The following is a 20964-nucleotide window of genomic DNA, read 5'->3' as shown; positions in this document are numbered from 1 at the left end:
GTATTTATTTTGTCGCTTCATATTACATTGCGTGACTCATTCACATTGTTTTATTAATATATAATGTATAAATATTTAATAATATATTCATATAATATAAGTTTATATACTATAAATATAATATATAAATAAAATGTTCATTGTACTAATGATGATTTCTATAATTTCCAGTTTTTCTTGTGTTGTTGGTTTTTTGTTTGTTTTTTTCAAGACAGGGTTTCTCTGTGTATCCCTGGCTGTCCTGGAGCTCACTCTGTAGACCAGGCTGACCTTGAATTCACAGAGATCCACCTGCCTTTGCCTCCCAAGTGGTGTAATTAAAGAAGTGTGCCACAATTGAACAGCAATTTCCAGTTTTTCAGTCTCATCATGAAAAGCGATACAGTACTGCATGATATATAACTGTCATTTAAGCATATTCACAATGACTTTTTCTTGGCTTACACTCAGAGGTAGCCTTGTTGGGTCAGTGGGATTTTGTATATTTAGAGGCCTATTTCTAGCTTTCCCAAAAAGTTGTGTATATTCTCTACAGCAGTGTGTAGAGTCATGGTTTGAACACATTCTTGAGTTCAGTCAGATTCCTGTGATTGGAGTCTCAGTGGTCCCACTTGGAGCTGGTGTCTGTCCAGTCACAGTGAAGGAACAGGCAGTCAAATGGCACAGACATGCTTTAGGGAAGTCTAGCATCCTCTAGGTAAAAGCAAGAAGAGTTCTAGAAAATGGGAGAACGTGTGAGCCGGGGAAGCTACCTCAGAAGATTCCAGCCCTGTATACACAGCTTAAAAAGAGGCTCCAGCTTGTAGATGCTTTGTCGAGCTAACAGCCCAGCAATTCAGCTGGAACTTTGTGAGCAGGGAGGTACTGCTGACCTCTCGTGAAGTAAGAGGACAGAAGTTGTTTCTCAGGAAACTCAGCAAAATACCAACACTTAAAAGACAAGAAAGGAGCCGGGCGGTGGTGGCGCACGCCTTTAATCCCAGCACTCGGGAGGCAGAGGCAGGCGGATCTCTGTGAGTTCGAGGCCAGCCTGGTCTACAAGAGCTAGTTCCAGGACAGGCTCTAAAAAAGCTGCAGAGAAACCCTGTCTCGAAAAAAAGAAAAAGAAAAAAGAAAAAAAAAGACAAGAAAGGGAATGTGCTGGTTTGAATAGGACTGACCCCATAGACTCATGTGTTTGAATGTTTGGCTCATAGGGAGTGGCATTATTAGGAGGTGTGGCCTTGTTGGAGGAAGTGTGTCACTGTAGGGGAGGGTTTTGAGATCTCATATGCTCAAGTGCACCCAGTGTGGTACATAGTCTTCTGCTGCCTGTGGGAGCCCACGGAGGTGGATCCGTTCCACCTTGACTAAAGTCAGAGAGTTCAGAACTATTCTTGCTCCTTCAAGGTTATATGAAAGGAGGTTTGGCCCAAGGTGTGGCTACTAATAGGATGGTTGGACTTAGGGTGTGGTTACTTGATGCTTTGAGTACTGAGAGAGGTAATTAACTTTGTTCTTTGTATCTTGGTAAAGAAGCCTCTTGCCTTTCCCCTCCTCTTTGGATTGGGGCAGATAAAGCCTATAAGAAATAAACACGGGGCATAATCTCAATATTTACTAGATGCCCTCCTGACTATCGGTTGTCTCTTATCTATCTCTTTATTAATCCTCACACTTCCCTCCAACACAGAGGAATAAACCAGGTGGGACCAACTGATGTGGAATATGACAGCTGCCTGTGGATCAAGATGTAGAACTCTCAGCTCCTTCTCCAGCACCATCTGCCTGTATGCTACCATGTTTCTCGCCATGATAATAATAGACTAAACTATAGACAAATATAATGTAAACCAAAATAAATATAAGCCAGCCCCAGTTAAATGTTTTCCTTTGTAAGAGCTGCCATGATCACGGTGTTCCTTCACAGCAATAGAAACCTTAACTAAGACAGGGAATCTGAAAACAAGGCTGGAAAGATGTAACCAGAGATCCAAGGCAATGTGGAATTATGGGAGACAGGAACGTTTAAAAGGGGAAGGGCGAGGGGGGGAAGTGACTAACGCTTCTGCAAAGTCAGTGATAATTAAATTTTCAGTTGATCTACTATGAAAGAAAGCAGAGCCTTCTGAGAGTGATTTCTGGGAATCTATGGGCCAGGAGCCAGCTGTAGTCTGTAAGGAATGTGTGAAAAGCAAGGAGAGAGTGGTAAAAATGTAGCCAGCAAGGAGAGAGTGGCAAAAATGTAGCCAGCAAGAAGAGAGTGGTAATAATGTAGCCAGCAAGAAGAGAGTGGTAAAAATGTAGCCAGCAAGAAGAGAGTGGTAAAAATGTAGCCAGCAAGAAGAGAGTGGTAAAAATGTAGCCAGCAAGAAGAGAGTGGTAATAATGTAGCAAGTCTTTTCAAGGCAAGGAAGGAAGAGGGCGTGGGCATGGATGAAGGCAGGAGAAGTGACCATGCTTTGTCCATCCATGGGAAACTGTAGTTGAAAAATATTGAAGGCAGTGAAGTCCCTGGGTGGCAGGAGAGGCTAGGATCCTAAGCAAGTTTCAGTGGAATATATTAGACCTTAAGGAGCCAAAAAGATGTCTTCCATAATAACAACAAAAAAGCAGGCAAGAATGGTTAGTTTGATAGCAGAAGTTTTGAACACCGGGTGGTCATTCAGCACTTAGTGATTGCTTAGTAAACATTAGGTAATTAGCTGTTGCCCAGATGGCATGTGATGTACAGTCACTATTCATCGCAGCATCCAAATCTGTAGTGATCTGTCACAGCCAGGTTTACCACACGGGGTGTGTCCCAGTTTAGAATTATGTGATTGCTAAAGGAACCTGAAAATATAATTCCTCTTTGTTTCCCAATATGGAGTTACCTCATTTACCATGCAAAGGGGTCTTTAGGCACATCTGCCGTATTTAAAAGTTGCGGCTAGCCTTGTGGACTGATTTGAATAAATGGAGTAACTATACACAGACTCTTTGGATGCTAGATATAAGTATGAAGGCTCGGAACTGTATATATCTAGATAAAACATAGTAGATAGTACAATAATTATTGATTTTGAGACATGTTATGTGTCTATATTTTGGTATTGCTTTCAAACCTTGAGCCATTTACTTTAAATATTTATTTTTGGAGTACCGAGTACTTGAACCCAGACCCCATGCACGTTGGGCAGGTACTATCCCTTTTCTAGTGTCTCAAAAAATCATCTTTATTTTTCAAAGGCAATTTGAAAATTGAGCAGCCAAATGTTATTAGCAGCCAAGATTTTTTTCCTAAGCCAGTTTCCAGCTTGTATCTTAAATCTTTTGTAGAGTAAATCACACGATCTAATGATACATGTGAAATAAAATGAGCCATCCTGAAAAGAGCGGCATTCTTGTGGGTGTGGTGAGGGCAAATTACAGCACCCATGCTGAGACTAGTGTCACTGCCAGGCTGTGTGGGGCACGGTAATTAAAGCATCCTAAAAAGGCGTCTATTAGAAACACGCTGTTTTTGCTTTTCTAGACTAATATTTCACTGCTGCTTTTGAACTAAGAAGCTTAAATAAAAGCTGCTCCTCTGGCTTACAATTGTTTTGTAAATTATGCTAGTTCCTGCTGGGGGCCACTCCCTATGCACAGCTCTTCTCACAGGAAAGCTCTGTTCTGTTTTCATTGGACATTTTACTGTACACAGACCCTCCCAGAATAAATAGGTGCACACACATCTATTGCTCCCATACATACACACAGAATAGTATAGCAAGTATGAATTACATGTAAGTACATAGTAAACATTTGCACCTTTTGTTACTGTTTTGAGATAGGGTCTTACTCTGATAGCCTCACACCCACTGTTCAAGGGGCTGGAAGCAGGCAAGCTGACTAAGAGCACTGCTTGTTCTTCCAGAGGTCCTGGGTTCGACTCCCAACATCCACATGGTGGCTTCCAACTGTCTCCAACTCCAGTTCCAGGGGATCTGATGCTCTTGGCTAGCTTCTGTGGACATCAGGCATGCATGTGGTACATAGAGATATAAGCAAGAAAAACACCCAAGCAAATAAAATAAAAATAAGTAAATCTAAAGAAGAAATTTTGGAAGGAAAGTCAGGGTTCATGCATACACACCACACACACACATGCACACACACACACACACACATGCACACAGGCACAGTCAGGGTTGATAAGATTGAGATTGGTTGCTTCCTGTATATCCCAATTTCATTAGCTCTGTACAGACCCTGCCACAGTAAAAGCAATAGCATTGTAACATTTGTTATATAAACATGGAGAGCTCCTATGTATGTTTACTAATTGTGGTATATCCATTTTAAGGAGCCAGAGCCAGATGTAGTGGTGTATGCCTTTAATCCCACACTTGAGAGACAGAGGCAGGTGGATCTCTGTGAGTCCAAAGCCAGCCTGATAGACATAGAAAGCTCCAGAACAACCAGAGCTATATATATAGAGATCCTGTCTTTAAAAAATTTTTCTTTAGTAATTAGCTGTTTTTCTTCCGGATCTTGATAATAGGTTATACATTTAGAAATAAAATTCAAGTGAACAGTCTTAATGTGACAGATGATGTTTGCTGCAACTCATTGCCCCTGATATGTCTTAATCACTGTTCTATCAGTACGAAGAGACACCATGATCAAAGCAACTTATAGAAGAAAGCATTGCTTACAGTTTCAGAGGGTTAGTCCGTGGTCATCATGGTGGGAAGCACGGTGGCAGGCAGACATGGCGATAGAGCAGAAGATGAGAACTTACATCTGACCTGCAAGATGGAGGCAGAGAGGGACTGAGCCTGCTATGGGTTTCTGAAACCTCAAAGCCACCCCCAGTGACACACCTCCTCCAATAAGGTCACACATACTCCCACAAGATCACACCCCTAATCATTTTTAAACAGTTTCATGAACTGCAGACCAAGCATTTATCTACGAACCTATGGGGGCCATTCTCATTCAAACCACCACAGCAGGCCTGTGTGGGGCACACATATAAAGTTCATGTTCCACCATGCCTGTGTGGTTCACACATACAAAGTTCACATTCCACCATGCCTGTGTGGGGCACACATACAAAGTTCACGTTCCACCATGCCCGTGTGGGGCACACATACAAAGTTCATATGCCAGCATGTCTGTCCTATAAAGACTCTTCTGGATTTTAGCTTTACCGTTTTCTCAAGACACACTTTTTCTTATAGGTTTTATATATGAAACTGTATGGAAATCCAAAATATTACCAAGCCCTCTATTATGGAACAGTGTTGCCACCTGATGGTAAGTTTTCTTCTCGCTTCTTTGATTTATGGGCTAACTTTATTTCCATCCTTCCGAATAAAGCGGGAGATGCAGACTTGAGCTGAACAGACTCTGCCTACCCCACCCCACCTACTGGTTGTATTTGGTTTCTTGCCCTTCTGGTAGCATGCTGTCACTGGTGATGCCTTTTGGCAAACTTCACCACGTGACCTCAGGAACTGGAGATGAGTCAGACAAAGATGCGTGAGTTCCTGCCTTAAGTATCCGAACTCATTACCTGTGAAGACCTTGGGCAGATCATCATGATGCTGAGCAGGAGAAACTACAGCAGACTGTTAGAGACCAGCAGGCCTGAAATGGATTTAATGGCAAACTGTAGCACAATGCAGAAACCATGTAGTGACACAAATTTTGTAGGGGTTCCGAGATCTATGAACTACTCATGTAAGCGTGAGCATTCCATTGCTTTACCTTATAATGGGGATGGGAGAGAGTAATGCCTCTCCCAGGCACCATAGGCTGTCAATCAACAACCCAATGCTGGGTGGAAGTCATCTTTTTTGAATCATTGCTCAATGGTACAATGTGCATGCAATAGTCCACAGATGTCAAAAGAGTCCTTGCCTCTCCTGGAAATGGAGTTACAGACCATGTGAGCTGCCAGGAGGATGCAGGGGACCGAAACTGGGTCTTCTGCAGCAGCAGCCAGTGTTTTTAGCCACTAAGCCCTGATAAATTCTTGTGTTTTAAAGCTTTAAGGTTCTAATCTACACTTTTGTCTTCACGGAAATAACAGTCAGTTATAGACATGGCCTTCCCTTGGTGACAGTGACTTTGCCATCCAGAAAAGAGCGCTGTCAGTTTGTCGTCAAGCCAATGGTGTCAACAGTTGGCTCCTTCCTTCGGGACTTACAAAATGAAGACAAAGGCATCAAAACTGCGGCCATCACCACACCAGGTGTGTATCTGTGCCTCTTAGACCTCTACCTCCAGCCTGCTAGCTCCTCCCTCCTGCACGCCTGTTTTGGTTCTTTACTCTCCTAAAAACCGTCATCATACGATAAATTAAATCATTCTCTATATAACCGATGGCTACCCTTTTTGCAGCCCTTCCTTTTCACATGTCAGTACGATTAAAATAATAACTCAAAGCGAGCACAGTGGTGCATGCCTAGAATCCAAGCACTGGAGAAGCTGAGACAGAAAGACTGAGAGTTCAAAGCTCGTCTGGGCTATGTACTGAGACAATGTCTCAGCAGAAAACAAAACAGAGCAAAGAAAACAAAAAGGCTCCAATTTTATTAAGTAAAAGAACATGGAATGAGTTTAGTGTAAATTTCAGTTATTCATTTTATAAACAGCCAGAGACTTTATTCCTATGAGAAAATTTTAATATAATGGCATTAGCATGTAATTCTCAGCAAAATCTGATAAACTAGGAATAAAATTTATTTTCTACAATTAAAATCGTAGAAAATTCACAGACAGTGAATTAATCTTTATTATAAAGCAGTTATGGTTAGGGAATGTTTCCATAAAATCAGTTCTTAGAAGAATATACATTTTAATATCAGGAGAGGTAGTTAATCATTTATGTATTTAGGTATATGGAATGGATTTTATATTAACATGGCATGAAATGGTTTTAGACCAACTGCTCCTAAAATTACATAAGGAATTATTTATCTCAGTTCAATATTCAAAGGCCATTGGTATATATATATATATATATATATAATATATATATCAATAAATTATCATTGTTATTTTATTGCATTAAAAGTTCTATGTAAGCTTATTTAAAAGTTGGCAATTACTATTGTAGTTTTGAAAAGAAAATAAGCAGGGGCCAGGGAAATGACTCAGCACTGAAGAGTGAGATTCTAACACCCACAATAAGCAGCACTCAGCACCCTGTAACTCCACCTCTGGGGCATCTACCCTCACCTGGCCTCCACAGCATTGCATGCAAATGCACACACCGCGCGCGCGCGCGCGCGCGCGCACACACACACACACACACACACACACAAGAACATAGTTAAAAATCAAAATTAAAGCTAAAAAAGAAAAAAATAGTTTTTTTTCCATAACCAAGCTAAGAACCAGCTAAGGGATACATACAGAAATTGGAAACATGGAGATTAAAGAATTTATTCCTTTTACAAATATTTGTTGCGCGTCTAATGTATCAGGCCTTGTTGTAGATGCTAGAGACAGAGCAAAGAACCAGAGAGATAAAAAGCTCCTGCCCTTAATAGAACTCAAATTTTAGGAGGAAAAAGAGACAAAATAAAGCAATAATTATGCAATATGCTAATTAGTAAACATTAATGGAGGAAAGTAGGGTAGGGAACATGGATGAGTCTCCAAGGTCATATCTGAGTAAAGATCAGGACAAGGCGCAAAGAATCTGGAGGATAATGGGGGACCTGGAAGAGATGATGAGGGGGGCCTGGAGAAGATGAGGGGGGCCTAGAGGAGATGACGAGAAAGATAAGAGGGACCTGGAGGAAACAGTGGGACTTGGAGTTAACAAGAGAGACCTGGAGTCTCCCAGCACTCAGGAGGCAGAGACAGGTGGATCTCTATGAGTTTGAGGCCAGCCTGGTCTAGAGAGTGGGTTCCAGGACATCCAGGGTTACACAGAGAAACCCTGTCTCAAAAATTCAAAAATCAGAGAGAGAGGAGGAAGAGAGAGGCGAGAGAGAGAGATCTGAGGAGAGAGAGAGGAGAGAGAGAGAGAGAGAGAGGAGAGAGAGGAGAGAGAGAGAGAGAAGAGAGAGAGAGAGAGAGAGAGAAGATAAAAAGGAACCTGGAGAAGATGAGAAGGACCTGAAGTAGACAGTAGGGACATAGAGCTGATGGAGAAGGACCTAGAAAAGATGAGAGGGCTTGCAGTCCCCAGGAACTCTGGAGCAGTGGGGTTGAAGGAGGGGGAATTCTCAGAGGGTGAGGGAACAAGTTGAAAAAGGCTAGTGGGTTATTGTATGGACTTGAAGCTTTCTTGCCTCTTGTGGCTACAAGGAGCTTCTAGATAACTCAGACACGGGAGCATTGGAAATGCAGGGGACTTCCTGCCGACCCTGGGAATTTAGCAGCAGACAGATGCATACATAGATCTCAGGTGAGGTTGAACTGAGCAGTGTCTCCACAGGAAGCGTTCAGCAAGCCCTTTGATAAATGAGTGAAAAGAGGTGGGAAAAATTGGTTGATAAAAATGGAAGATGTTCCCCTTGCTTTCTCCTCCAAATAACTTTAAAAACAGTACAAGGGAAGCCAGAAACTCAGAGGTTTTCTCTAAGAAAATTAGGAAATGGGGTTCTTTGAACTGAAGGTACCTTACCTGAGGCTTTTAGTGGAAGTCATTTAAATGTGAATTTTTAAATGACATCAGATAAAAATCATTGTTTTGCTGTTTAGTTCTTTAAGAAACAGGGCCCGTGTTGTGAATTTGCCCCGTGTTTAATTTGCTCTTGAAAGTGGGTTCTGAAGCTACCATACATCTGCCTATCACGAGCCAATCCCTGGGAACTTGGTCTCACCCCCAGCTCAACAGGAAGCCCAGACATCCAGATTTAGCAACAAACCCAAGTGCAGACCTGACTAGCTGCCTCTTGGGACAGTAGAGCCATTGAGCCAGGCTGCCAGTCTCTTCTCTACTGGCGAGCAGACTTCCCCTGGGTATCCTGGTTACTGTAGCTGAAACAGCTTTGGCTGACGTCTAGGCAGAAACCTGGCCAGAAGGAAACACATGCTCAGAACTTTCCAGAATGTGTTTCCCATAACTGTGTGGGCTGGTCTGAAAAACAGAAAGGACTCCCTGCCTGGCATGAGTTCTCCACTCCCAGCCCAGTGACTGCTTTCTTAACTCCTGACCTACAGGAGAGCATTGTGGGTTCTGGTTTTGAAGTAGGCTCTAAGCGAACCGGTACACAGCACCTTGAGGTTAAAACTCTCGGGAGACTCCCTCCTCCCCAACCCCCACATACCTGACTATTCCCAAATGCTAAACTGAAACGCAGGAGGCTGGAAGATCCCTGAAATAGGAGAGTTTCTCAAACGGCTATAATTGCGAGCTTAAACTCCGAGGATCAGGTCTTGGGACAAGTTCCTACAACCACCAGGGGGCAAAGCCGGACAGCAACTGGGCGATGCCCGCTGGACCTGGAGCTGATGGTGTTGTCACGGCGGAAAGTGGGAAAGTGGGACTTTAAACCTTGATTGGCTCTAGAAGAGGTGCCATGCGGTGCTGCTGGTAGGAAGCCAGGATGGGGCTAAGTCAAGGGTTAGGGAGCATTCAAGAATATGAACAACTGCGTTGGCTTTATTACTGTGGGATTAAGAGCGGGGAGGTCTGCACAGACCTCTCTGAGACCTCTACCCCGTGTTTCTAGAACCTTGGTCCTCGGAAGACGAATTCGTGGTTGAGGCAAGGTCAGGGGTTAGGAGGAAGTTTCAGGAGTACTCACTCAGAAGTGTAGGTAGTCTTCCTTTAGGCTACATCTGGGGAATGCCATACACAGTCACACAGGTTTAGTCTCTGAGGTGATTTAAACAAGTTACTTTGTCATGTCTGGATGCAAGACAGAACTTCAGTCATATTCTGTAGGGGATCAGATTATACAGGCCCATATTCCTACATTGTATGGGCAGTCAGAATTCTGAGCGACCTGGCAAGGCACAATCTGCACCTACACAGAGAAAGTGGTCTCCTAACCCTTGATAGTGAGACAAACCTGACACCATCCTAAGCAAGTGGTCAGGATATGCTAATGTTGTTCTGCTCCTTATATTGTAATTCAGGAGGTCGCCTAGGGAAGAGGTGTTTTTCAATTAACATGACAGAACAGGCCCTAGGTGTAGATGTGACCTAAGTCATTCTCCCCACTACCTAGAAACAGATGCTAAGGAACTTCCCCCTCAGTTTACGTTTTTGATATAAAATGCTGTTTGGAGAATAAAAGCGGTAGATTTTCGGGATGTGAATTCAGGATTTCATGAAGGATCCCTGAAAACATCCCTCCCGATATAATCATGTGAGCTGTGTTTTCATTCCCACACCTCATTCTGGTACGAGAAATGGTTTATGTCAGGGCGGGTCCCCAATTAATGGTTTCTTTGAAAAGTTTCCACGTTCAAGGTATCCCTCATCGCAATAGAACCGTAACTAAGACATATCTGTGGGCATTTTCTTGAGAACATTTCAGTATGGGCTCCTCCAGCCTGTGCTCTCTCTCTCTTCTGCCGAAGAGGTAACGTCTTCTGCTCTCTCTCGCCCTCTTCCCTCTCCTCCCTCGGCTCTCCTGCTCTTCTTCCTCTTCTGCAGCCCGTCTTCTCTTCTTCCTTGCCCCTTCATTGTCCCCCATAAACCCACTAAATAAGCTCTATATGCCCCCTCCCAAAAAAAAAAAAAAAAAACCCAATCGGTATGGGAATGGGCCCCGCCCACTGTAGGTGTGCCACCCTGGGCAGGAGATTCTAGATGGCAACAAGAAAGCAAGGTGAAGAAGCCATGGAGAACAAGCCAGCAGGCAGTGTTCCTCTGTGGTCTCTTCTTCAGTTCTTGCTTTGGCTTTCCTCAACGATGGACTATAACCTATATGCCAAATAAATCCTTTCCTCCGACAGTCCCGTGGCCTTTCACACATGACAGAAAGCTATCTAGGACATGTCCTATCTCAAAGAAAAGGTGGGAAAAATCTCCACAATGAGTGAGACAGAAAGGGGCTTACATTGTAGTCTCCACCCCCCAGAATGATTTCATCTAAATCAGCGTGGGGCCTGGTTTATCTCAAACAAATCTTAAGGATGCCAGGCACATTCCTGGCTCTGACCCTGTCAGGCTCCAGTCCTAAGATTCCATCTTCCGGGCTAATGAGTTTGTCTGCCTGAAGCACAGTGCGGAAACAACACAGAGCAACAGAGCAGGCCTGCTAAGGGCCATCCCGAAGGCTGCAGCTCAAGATGATTGCAAGGTCTACCTAAAACAGTGCTGCCTCCTTGGCTCTGGCCCTGCTGTGGAAGTCCCTCCTTGTCCATCTGGCACAGTGGGAGAGGAGTGCCTGCCTGTTACATATGGTCCAGGGGAATGGGAGGAAATAAAGCAACTGGAGAAAATTCCCTTAGTGAAAACGAGGAGCCACCTAGAAAAAAGCAGTCTTAGTGTTTGCATGCTGGGACACAGCACCCACTGCTTCAAAGCCGTCTGTGTTGTGTCTTTCAGAAGGCAGTGAGATTCCAGCCTCAACGTTGATGGACACTTTGCTAATGAGAGATTTTAACTCGTCGTTAACGAACTAACATATGACGTTCGGGTTGTCACAAGAAAGGTAAGCAACGACCCTCCAGCCACCTTAACTTTTGCTTTAGTGGGAGCTTTTACAGGGAGCAAAGCAACCTAGTTTTGCTTTGAGAACAGTTTCCTGAGATGATACGGAATGGCCATTTTCCTCCTACCAAAGCAGGAGGGCAATTTTCCCTGATTTTTACCATGGCAACTGGGCAGAGCTCTCAAAAATGGAGGCGTGCTAACCTGAATCCCCTGGGGTTGTAAAATCACAAGTGTTTCACATAAGTGTGCCTCCAACAAGTCTTTTGAGTACAGCGCAGGTAAGCTGCGCTTCTTAGCCCCTCTCTCAGCACTGAGAGCCGTGGTTTTCCCTGCCACCTCAGTCTCCCCAGGCAATTACTAACCAGGGAACTGACCCCGCTTAGCTTCCAAGATGAGACCAACTGGAAACGGTCAAGGTGGTATGGCTGCACCCCCGAGCACAACCCTCTCAGCTCTCAGCGAGAGCAGCTGACTTTCCGTCTGCTGCCCCTTTTTGGTTTGCTTTAATGAGGCTCACATGCCAGCTCTGAAACTAGAAGTCTTAACTCTTTTAAACAGTTTGCTTTTAATTTCAACCTGTAGGCTGAACCATCCTAAACGGAAAATACGAAATCTGAAACTTTTCGATTCCACACTGGAGTCCTTGTGATGGGGTGTAGTCAGAATGCAGATTCATGGAGGTAGGGAGGTATACCAGGGGGACAGAGTGTTGTTTAGCATAATATATGTACATGTTATACATATAAAAATCATCTTCAGTCCTATGTATAAAGGGTATATATGAAATGTGAATGTTGTTTTTACCTGAGTACCGTCCCAAAGATTCCAAAATCTGAAACATATGTAAAATCTGAAATAAGTATCTAGTCCCGAGCATTATAGGTAAGAGATACCCAGCCTGAAACACTGTCAACATTAGCAGTTTGCTTCTGACGTTTCTCTTACCACCACTGCACATATTGCTTCTGTCCCTTTCTTGCCGTATGGCATTCCCAGCATGGAGACGTCATGCCTTTTGGGGTTGTCACACAGTTAGGTATTCTCTTAGCCTTCCCCTCTCTCCTTTCTCTTTTTCAGCTTTGGAGGTTTCTTTAGATGGATCTTCAAGCTCACAGAGATTCTTGCTTCCCCAGTGTCTAGTCACTGATGGGAGTCACCCTCGGGTGAGGTGGATATTATTTCTAGAGTTCCTGTGGTTGTTTCTTAGCCTTTCCATCTCTCTATTCACTCTGTATTCTTGAATGCTGCTTACCGTGTCCATGACCCTTTAATGCAGTTCCTCATGCTGTGGTGACCCCCAATCATAAGATGATTTTCATTGCTACTTCATAACTGTAATTTGCTACTGTTATGAATCATGATATAAATATCTGTGTTTTCTGATGGCCATAGGCAACCCCTGTGAAAGGGTCATTGGACCCCCAAAGTTGAGGATCACTAGATTAGAGGCTTTATGGCATTAATCAGTTTTCCTTCATAGTACACTAGTTGAGTTTTGTCAGCTTGACAGAAAATAGGGTCATCTGAGAAGGAGCCTCAATTGAGAAAATGCCTCCATAAGATTGCCCTATAGGCAAGTCTGTGGGGCATTTTTTGATTCATGATTGATGTGGAAGAGCCCATCCCACTGTGGGTGGTGCCACCCTGGGCTTGGAGGTTCTGGATTGTTTTAGGAAAGCAATCTGAAGTGTAGGCAGCTGCCCTGAAGACCAGCCCCAAGCGCTGACCCACTCGGCTGCTATCCAAGCCCAGATCTAGCACTTCGAGTGGATCCACCCCCACATCTCCATCCAAGAGCTGCTGGAGCAGATGAAGGAACCGGAGCAACAGCACCAGACCCAGGAAAAGTCATCGCCATTGAGGATGACAACCAGAAGCACAGCGTGAAACACCCAGCACCCAGCACCATGGAGCAACTCCGAGGAGCCTGAGAGACCCATGGAGGCTCTGAGGGGAGACGAGGCAGGTGCTGGCAGAGGAGTCCTCAGAGCCCACAGTGTCCCTGGAAAATCTAGAGAAGGGAAAGTCCAGGGGAAGTTAAGACACATATCTCAGTCTAATAGTTCCAAAGCTTGTGATGTAACCTACGTCTCTCTTAAAATCCCAACATGAATGTTTGGCCCACAGAGGTCCTTCCAGCTTGTGGGAAGTCTGTTGGGGCAGAGGCTATGCCAGGATTGAGCCTGGTTCAGTGAGCTCCAATTTAACTGCTCTCATTGTTACTGCATGCTAGGAAACCCATGTACACACGACTGGATGAACAGGGAAGGGCACAGTGTACACAATCGGATGGAAACTGACGAAAGAATCATACTGGATTAATTAAGGAAAAATTTATTCAATTACAAATTTAGAGTTTAAAAATCATTTCAAGTCACTCTTAAACATTGGCAGATGTGAATTGAAAAGTTCAGGCCATGAAAATGAAATCTACATGGAAGACACATTAGAAAAACAACAACCATGTAATGAGTAATTGTCTCAGACGTGGGTTCGGTTAGGAGGTGCAGAAATACTCCACCAGTTTGGGTTGGCACAGGAATTCGGTGCTACCTATTTCTCTGAAAGCCCAGTAGGCATCTGTTCTGTCTTGGACCATGGCCTTCTTCCAGGAAGAGACAAGAAGTTTGTTGCTATTCCCTAACAGTGTGATCAACAACCCCCGTTCAGTCATATTAACGCATCTTTTTACATTTTATAAATTTCTACTTTTCTCTCTGTCCCTATCTCATCCCTTCACTGTTTCTTTGTTCTCCCTGGAAGACACTATCACTTTGGGGCTGGAGAGAGGGTTCAGCAGTCGAGACGGCTTGCTGCCCTGGCAGAGGACCCAAGCTGAGTTCTCAGCATCCACATGGTAGCTCACAACCACCCCTAACTCTAGTTCCAGGAGATCCATCATCAGACACACACATAGTATGCTTATATGCATGCAGGAAAAACACTCATACACATAATTTTTTTTCTTTTTTGAGACAGGGTTTCTCTGTGCAGCCCTGGCTGTCCCGGAACTCACTCTGTAGACCAGGCTGGCCTTGAACACAGACATCTGCCTGCCTCTGTCTCCCAAGTGCTGGGATTAAAGGGATGTACCACCACTGCCTGAACAAATGAAATCAACTTCACCCTGGATATTTTTAATGTGTTGTTGAATTTGTCTTCCAAATATTTCATTGAGAACTTTGCATCTATGTTCATGAGAGAAATTGGTCTTTAGATCACTTTGTTGTTGTTGTTGCTGCTGCTGTTGTTGTTGTTGAAATCTAACCCCATTTTTGTATTAGGTTAATAAGGGTTAGACAAGACGAGTTCAGAAATCTTACTTCCCTGTTTGAAAAGCACTGCATTCTGTCTTTGGAAGTATGATACAATTCAGCAGCAGATCCACCTAGCCCTGAACTTTTCTTTGTTAGAGACTATTATTGCTATAATAATCTTATTGCTCATTAGAGATTTATTTATTTACATTTTCTTGTTTCAATATTGGTAGGTCATATGAGCCTTGAAATTTATCCATTTCTTCTAAATTTTCCAATTTAAGATATTTTGAAAATGTCCCTCACTGATTCTCTAGATGCCCTATCTATTGTAATATACCTCCTTTTGCATTTTATTTTTCTTTTGATTGATTTGGTTAAAGGTTTGTCATCTTGTTTTTCTTTTTGAAAAACTTGTTCCACTAACCCACTGTTTTAGCCTGTTTCCTTGGTCCCTATCTTCCTAGTCTTTATTTCTTTCCATCTACTAAGTTAGGGTTTGCCCTACTTCTGTTTATTTAAGACCCAGTGAGTAAATTTCAAGACATATATGACCTGCCAATACTGAAACAGGAAGATATTGATAACCTAAAAACCAGATCTATAATGGGCAATAAGATTGGGTTATTTATTTGAGAGCTATTTTTTAATGTAGTACTCAATTATAAACTGTCCTCTAAGAACTATATATTCTGGGAGGCAGTATTCTCATTTTCATTTTGTTTTAGAACAAGCGTTTCCATTTCCTTCCTCATTCTTTCCAAAGACCCACTTATTCAAAAGTCTCTTCTTCACGCTCCAGGCTTGTACAGTGTGTTGTTCTCCTGATTTCTCCTGTTATTCTACTAGAAATTATAATCATTATGATCTGATAAGATGAAAGAAACTATTTTTTACTTTTTTGTATTTGTTAAGTCTTACTCTTTAGAATATGTGGTCGGTTTTAGGAAAAAGAAATCCATGGGCTGGCAAAAAGAAAAAGTGCACCCCTTAGGTTTGGGATGAATTGTTCTATAGATGTCTGCCAAGCTTATTTGATCTTTGGTACAGTTTAACTCTGAAGTCTGTTGATTTTCTAATCTGATGGATTACATAAAAGTCAATATATATATAATATATATATAATATCCCTACAATATATACATACATATTACTATACATACATACATTACAGGGATGTAATATGTATGATTTTTTGTAATATATATAATTCTTGAGGCAGGTTCTCAATCAATAGCCAAGACTGGAGCTATGTAACCTGGTCTGGCCGTGAAGTCATGGCAATCCTCCTCATTGGCCTTTTAAGCGGTGGGATCATAGGCCTGGCATGAGCTGCCATGCCCAGCTAGGATTATCTGTTAAGGAAAATAGGTAACAAAGTCACTTGTTATTGTGTGTCTGGACCTATCTGTCCCTTTGTGTCAAGTAGTATTTATAAAACTGGGTGCATCAATGTTCCAGACATACATATTTATAATTATTATCTTTTTGGTGGACTGTCCCCTTTATTGTGTAGTGATTTCCTTTATTCTTCCCAATTTGGGTTTGAAATTTGCTTTGTCTCGTTCCATACTGCTGTGTCCAGACTCTATTAGTTTGGAGCACTCCGTGTATCTTGTTGCCAGTGAGGGTTCCTGGAGACAGCAAACAGCCGTTGTTCCTTAGCCACTCAGTCAGTCTCCATCTTGAGACCGTACACATACCCATGTGCATCCTTCTCAAAGCAGGCAAGACAATCTGACTCCCAAAGTTGAACTTCAGACCTACCTCTTAACTGTCTGGGAACTTAGCACTGCAGATTGGCTGTAGGAGACAGATGATCATCTAAAACCTGGTGCTCTCAACTGAAACAGCATAGTAGGCCCCAGACTGGAACTCAGATGGCCAGCCATGGGGACTTAGATTTGATCGTCTAGACCAGTGGTTCTCAACCTTTGTGGTCCTGTGACCCTTTGTGGCTATTTTGTTGCTACTTCATAACTGTAATTTTGCTACTGTTATAAATTGTAATGTAAATATCTGTTTCCTGACAGTGTTAGGCCACTGTTTTGAAAGAGTCATTTGACCCACCCACCCCAACCCCCACCTGCGCCAAGGAATCACGACCCACAGGTTGAGAACCACTTGCCGAGACTCACCTGGAAGAGAACCATGTATTAAATGCCTATGCCTCTTTTACCTTTTCTCAGAAAAACCAAGTGCCGAGCACACGACTGAGATGGAAAACATGAAATCTCTGGTTCACAGACTATTTACAGTCCTGCACTTAGAGGAATTTCAGAAGAAAAGAGAGCGTCACCTGCTGGCAAAGATTGACCACCTGAAGGAACAGCTGCAGCCCCTGGAGCAGGTGGGTGTGTGTGGAAGCCGTGCCTCTCGCTAGCAAGTGCCGGGAGTCAGTCACAGGAGCATCTGGGTGGTTTGTGTAGGCTCACTTTCTCCTTTATTCTGGAAAATGGCCTGTGAGCTGAGCATCCATCAGTGACGAAGCCTGAGGATCTTACTCTAGAGCTGAGAGCATCCACCAGTAACAGAGCCTGATAATCTGACTGCAGAGCTCACGTCCTCTGCTTCCTCAGCATCAGCATCAGCCGTGAGCCTGACGAGCAGGCTGGGAAGTGGGATGTGGTAGAGTGCTAGCTACAGCACAGGTCCCAGTCTGCCTAAGAACCGTGGGTGGAGAGTGGTTTCCTCATATCAGTTATGCTTATTTCTTTTCTCCAAGTCATGGAGAAAAGAATAACTTATTTTTTGGTGGATAGGCATGGGGTAGTCTAAGGGGAAAACTTGCATTCTTTAAGCTATAATTCCACTTATCATAAAAAAAAATGGGCAGCTAATCTTTGCATATGAATACACAGTTTCTAAAAATGTGGTCATTATTTCCAAGGGTATTGAGAGAATGGTAGAGAAACATTTTTCTTTGTTCTCTTTTTCTGGATTATTTACATATATTTTGCTTTTCAAGAAATTGAAATGCTGGGTATGGTGGTGGCTGTCTTTAAACTTAGGAGGCAGAGGAAGGCAGTGTTTTATGAATTCAAAACCAGCCTGGTCTGCATAGCATGCATGTTCCAGGCAAGAGAGGGCTCCATCTGTATAGTGAGACCCTGCTCCAAGACAAGAAACAGAACAGAAGGAGCCACTAGAGAACCAGATGCATACAAACTGTGTCTGCAGATGAATTCCCAGAAGTGAGGATCAAGGAAAACAGGCTGTGGTTTTGGAACAGGACTTTTAGGCTTCTAATTGTAAGCATAATTGTGTTTAGGGGATTTTGTTTGTCCCTCCCCCAGCCCCTTTTTTTCAGGCTGAGCTTTAACTCACAGAGATCCTCCTGCCTCTGCCTCCTGAATGCTGGGATTAAAGGAGCGTGACACTATGCCTGGCTAATATGTTTGAGTAGATTTTACCTTTACAGTTAAAAAAAGGATTAATGAACTGACTTAGAAGTGAGCAGTTATACATCCTTCATAAATCTCCTCATTCTACACACACCTGACCCATTCATAGTAATGAAAATTAAGCACTGGCTCAAATGTTTCTTGTTGCTTCTGTTTGCCCCTTAAGCTGGCAAACCTGTAAATGGAATGAATGGTTTTCCTTTCCTCCAGGTCAAAGCTGGAATAGAAGCTAGGTCAGAAGCCAAAACCAGCGGACTCCTGTGGGCTGGCTTAGCCCTGCTTTCCGTTCAGGGAGGGGCACTGGCCTGGCTTACATGGTGGGTGTACTCCTGGGATATCATGGAACCAGTCACCTTCTTCCTTACATTTGCAAATTCCATGGTCTTTTTTGCGTACTTCATCATAACCCGACAGGTGAGTAGTAAGGGAAGTCAGAACATCTGTCTGAAGAATCCCTCCTCTAAGCCAAGCAGTGTCTTGGTTAGGGTTTCTACTGCTGCGATGAAGCACCATGACTAAAAGTACCTCGGGGAGGAAAAGGTTGATTTGGCTTACCTATCCTGAATTCTGGTCCACTGAGGAAAGCCAACAAAGGAACTCAAACGGGGCAGGAACCAGGAGGCAAGAGCAGGTGCAGAGACCAGAGAGGGAGCTGCTTACTGGCTTGCTCCTCATGGCTTGCACAGCCTGCTTTCTTATAGCACCCAGGACCACCGACCCAGGGGTGGCACTGCCCACAACTGAGCCTGACCCTCCCAATCACTGATTGAGAAAATGCCCTACAGGCTTGCCTACAGTGTCTCAACTGAGGCTTCCTCCTCAGAGATGACTGTAGCTTGTGTCAAGCTGACATAAAACTAGCCTGCATAAACAGCAATCGATAAAACCCTTTCATGTGCTGAGTTTTCTGAAGCTAGTAAATTTTTTTAACAAGGTTGGAAGGATGGATGGATGGATATAAAATAAAAATTTTAATTCCTACAGAATTGGTGTAAACACATGAACTCCTCCTCCATTGGGATGTTGCATTCATGTTCTCTGTGCCCTCGCTAACCAAGGACATTGAACGTGCACCACAAAAGTTAGCGGTATCCAGTAACCAGCTTGTCGCAAGGTTGCTTTGCCCAATCTTCCTGCTTTTCTTCTTTCACATCGTGTACATTTTCTCTTCCCAGTCTGCCTGCTTGTAAGAGGGGCAGCTACTCAACTCCGGCCGCATGCCTTACTTCTGTGGGTTGTTTGTGCCGTGAACATCCCTTTCTTCTCCCCACTTGGCCTTGCTGTCACTGAGTTAGTATCTTCACTTGAACTATGCGTTCTCCTCTCTCCTTTAGAACTATACCTACTCATCCCTTCAGAGCAGGCAGTTTCTTCAGTTCTTCCACAAGAAATCGCAGCAACAGTGTTTTGATGTGGAGCAATACAACAAGCTAAAGGAAGACCTCGCTGAGGTATTTTATTCCAAGTACTTCTCCAAGCTGGTTTTGTTTTGGAGATGGGGGAATGCGTGCAACTGTTGGCTCATTTTTCACAGGTTGGCAAATGTTGGGCTGAGATTTTCCTGTATTGTTTAGCAAAAGATTGGGATGGGATTGTTCTGTCTGCATATATACCTGCCTGCCAGAAGAGAGCACCAGATCTCATTACAGATGGTTGTGAGCAAGCATGTGATTGCTAGGAATTGAACTCAGGACCTCTGGAAGAGCAGTCAGTGCTCTCAACCACTGAGAATCTCTCTAGCCCCTTAAAAGCTTTTTATCTGATAACTCTGTTATGTGACAGTAGCGAGGTTTGAACCTTGGGCCTCAGTGTATGCAAGGCAAGCGCTTTTCTGAGCTACACCCTCAGGCCTGGGATGGGATTTTTTTGTTTTTTTAAAGAGCGTATGAACTGACTGGGAAGTGGTGGCACACAGCCTTAATCCCAGCACTTGGGAGGCAGAAGCAGGTGGATCTCTGAGAGTTTAAGGCTGGCCTCGTCTACAAAGTGAGTTCCAGGACAGCCATGAGTGTTATACAGAGAAGAAAACCTGACTCAAAATCCAAAACCAAAACAAAACAAAATAACAAAAACATATGTGAACTGAAAAATCAAAACCCCGAGTAAAGGATTACCAGGTAGTTTCTTTTCAGAGCGTCCTGAGGTTATATGAAGACATGAACTCATCTTCTAAGAAAGGATTCATAAGGCTGGGCAGAGTAGATACATCTTTGATGCATCCCAGCACTGGGGAGGCAGGCAGATCACTGTGAGTCGGGGCCAACCTGGTCTACACATCCAGTTTCAGGACATCCAGAGGTACACAGTGAGACCCGTCTCAACAAAACAACTGAGCAAACACATAAAATACATCAAAAAAGGATTCGAACAAGGCCTTTACCTCAGTGATTTAAATGGTTTTCTTGTCCTAAGGAGAGGTTAAATTTATACGATTCCTCTCAAACAGAAATGCTGGTGTTTCTTGTTTTCTCTGACCACAAGTTGTTTGTTTATTTTTTTCTTCCTCACCACAGGCCACAGAATCCCTAGAGACGGTGCGCCACGCCCTCTATTTACGACTGCCAGGAGAGGAGCTCAATGAGAAGAATTAGTCCCATGTTTTTAAACATCCCGGGGCCACAAGCCGCTTTTGAAACTTACCAATTGGACATTTTCAAGGTCGTGTACATTTCCATTTGACAGCTTCAGATGTTGTTTGGCTAATAAACTTGTGTGGAGCAGA

The 20964-nt window shown here is 43.5% G+C and overlaps 1 protein-coding gene across 1 annotated transcript in view; it reads left to right on the top strand.

Moving 5' to 3' along the window:
• Mcub (mitochondrial calcium uniporter dominant negative subunit beta) overlaps positions 1–20964 on the top strand; it is a 51002-nt gene extending 30038 nt beyond the window's left edge. Inside the window, 9 exon segments of the mRNA XM_038312062.2 lie at positions 5190–5265; positions 6035–6205; positions 11474–11527; positions 11530–11564; positions 11567–11579; positions 17028–17188; positions 18453–18656; positions 19577–19693; positions 20756–20964. Coding sequence (XP_038167990.1) covers positions 5190–5265; positions 6035–6205; positions 11474–11527; positions 11530–11564; positions 11567–11579; positions 17028–17188; positions 18453–18656; positions 19577–19693; positions 20756–20833 — 909 coding nt within the window. The 3' untranslated portion in view covers positions 20834–20964.

The sequence above is a fragment of the Arvicola amphibius genome, chromosome 14 (genome assembly GCF_903992535.2).
Source record: "Arvicola amphibius chromosome 14, mArvAmp1.2, whole genome shotgun sequence".
Taxonomy (NCBI): Eukaryota; Metazoa; Chordata; class Mammalia; order Rodentia; family Cricetidae; genus Arvicola; species Arvicola amphibius.
Note: the sequence above shows the minus strand (reverse complement) of the source record. Positions and strands in the feature narration are given on the sequence as shown.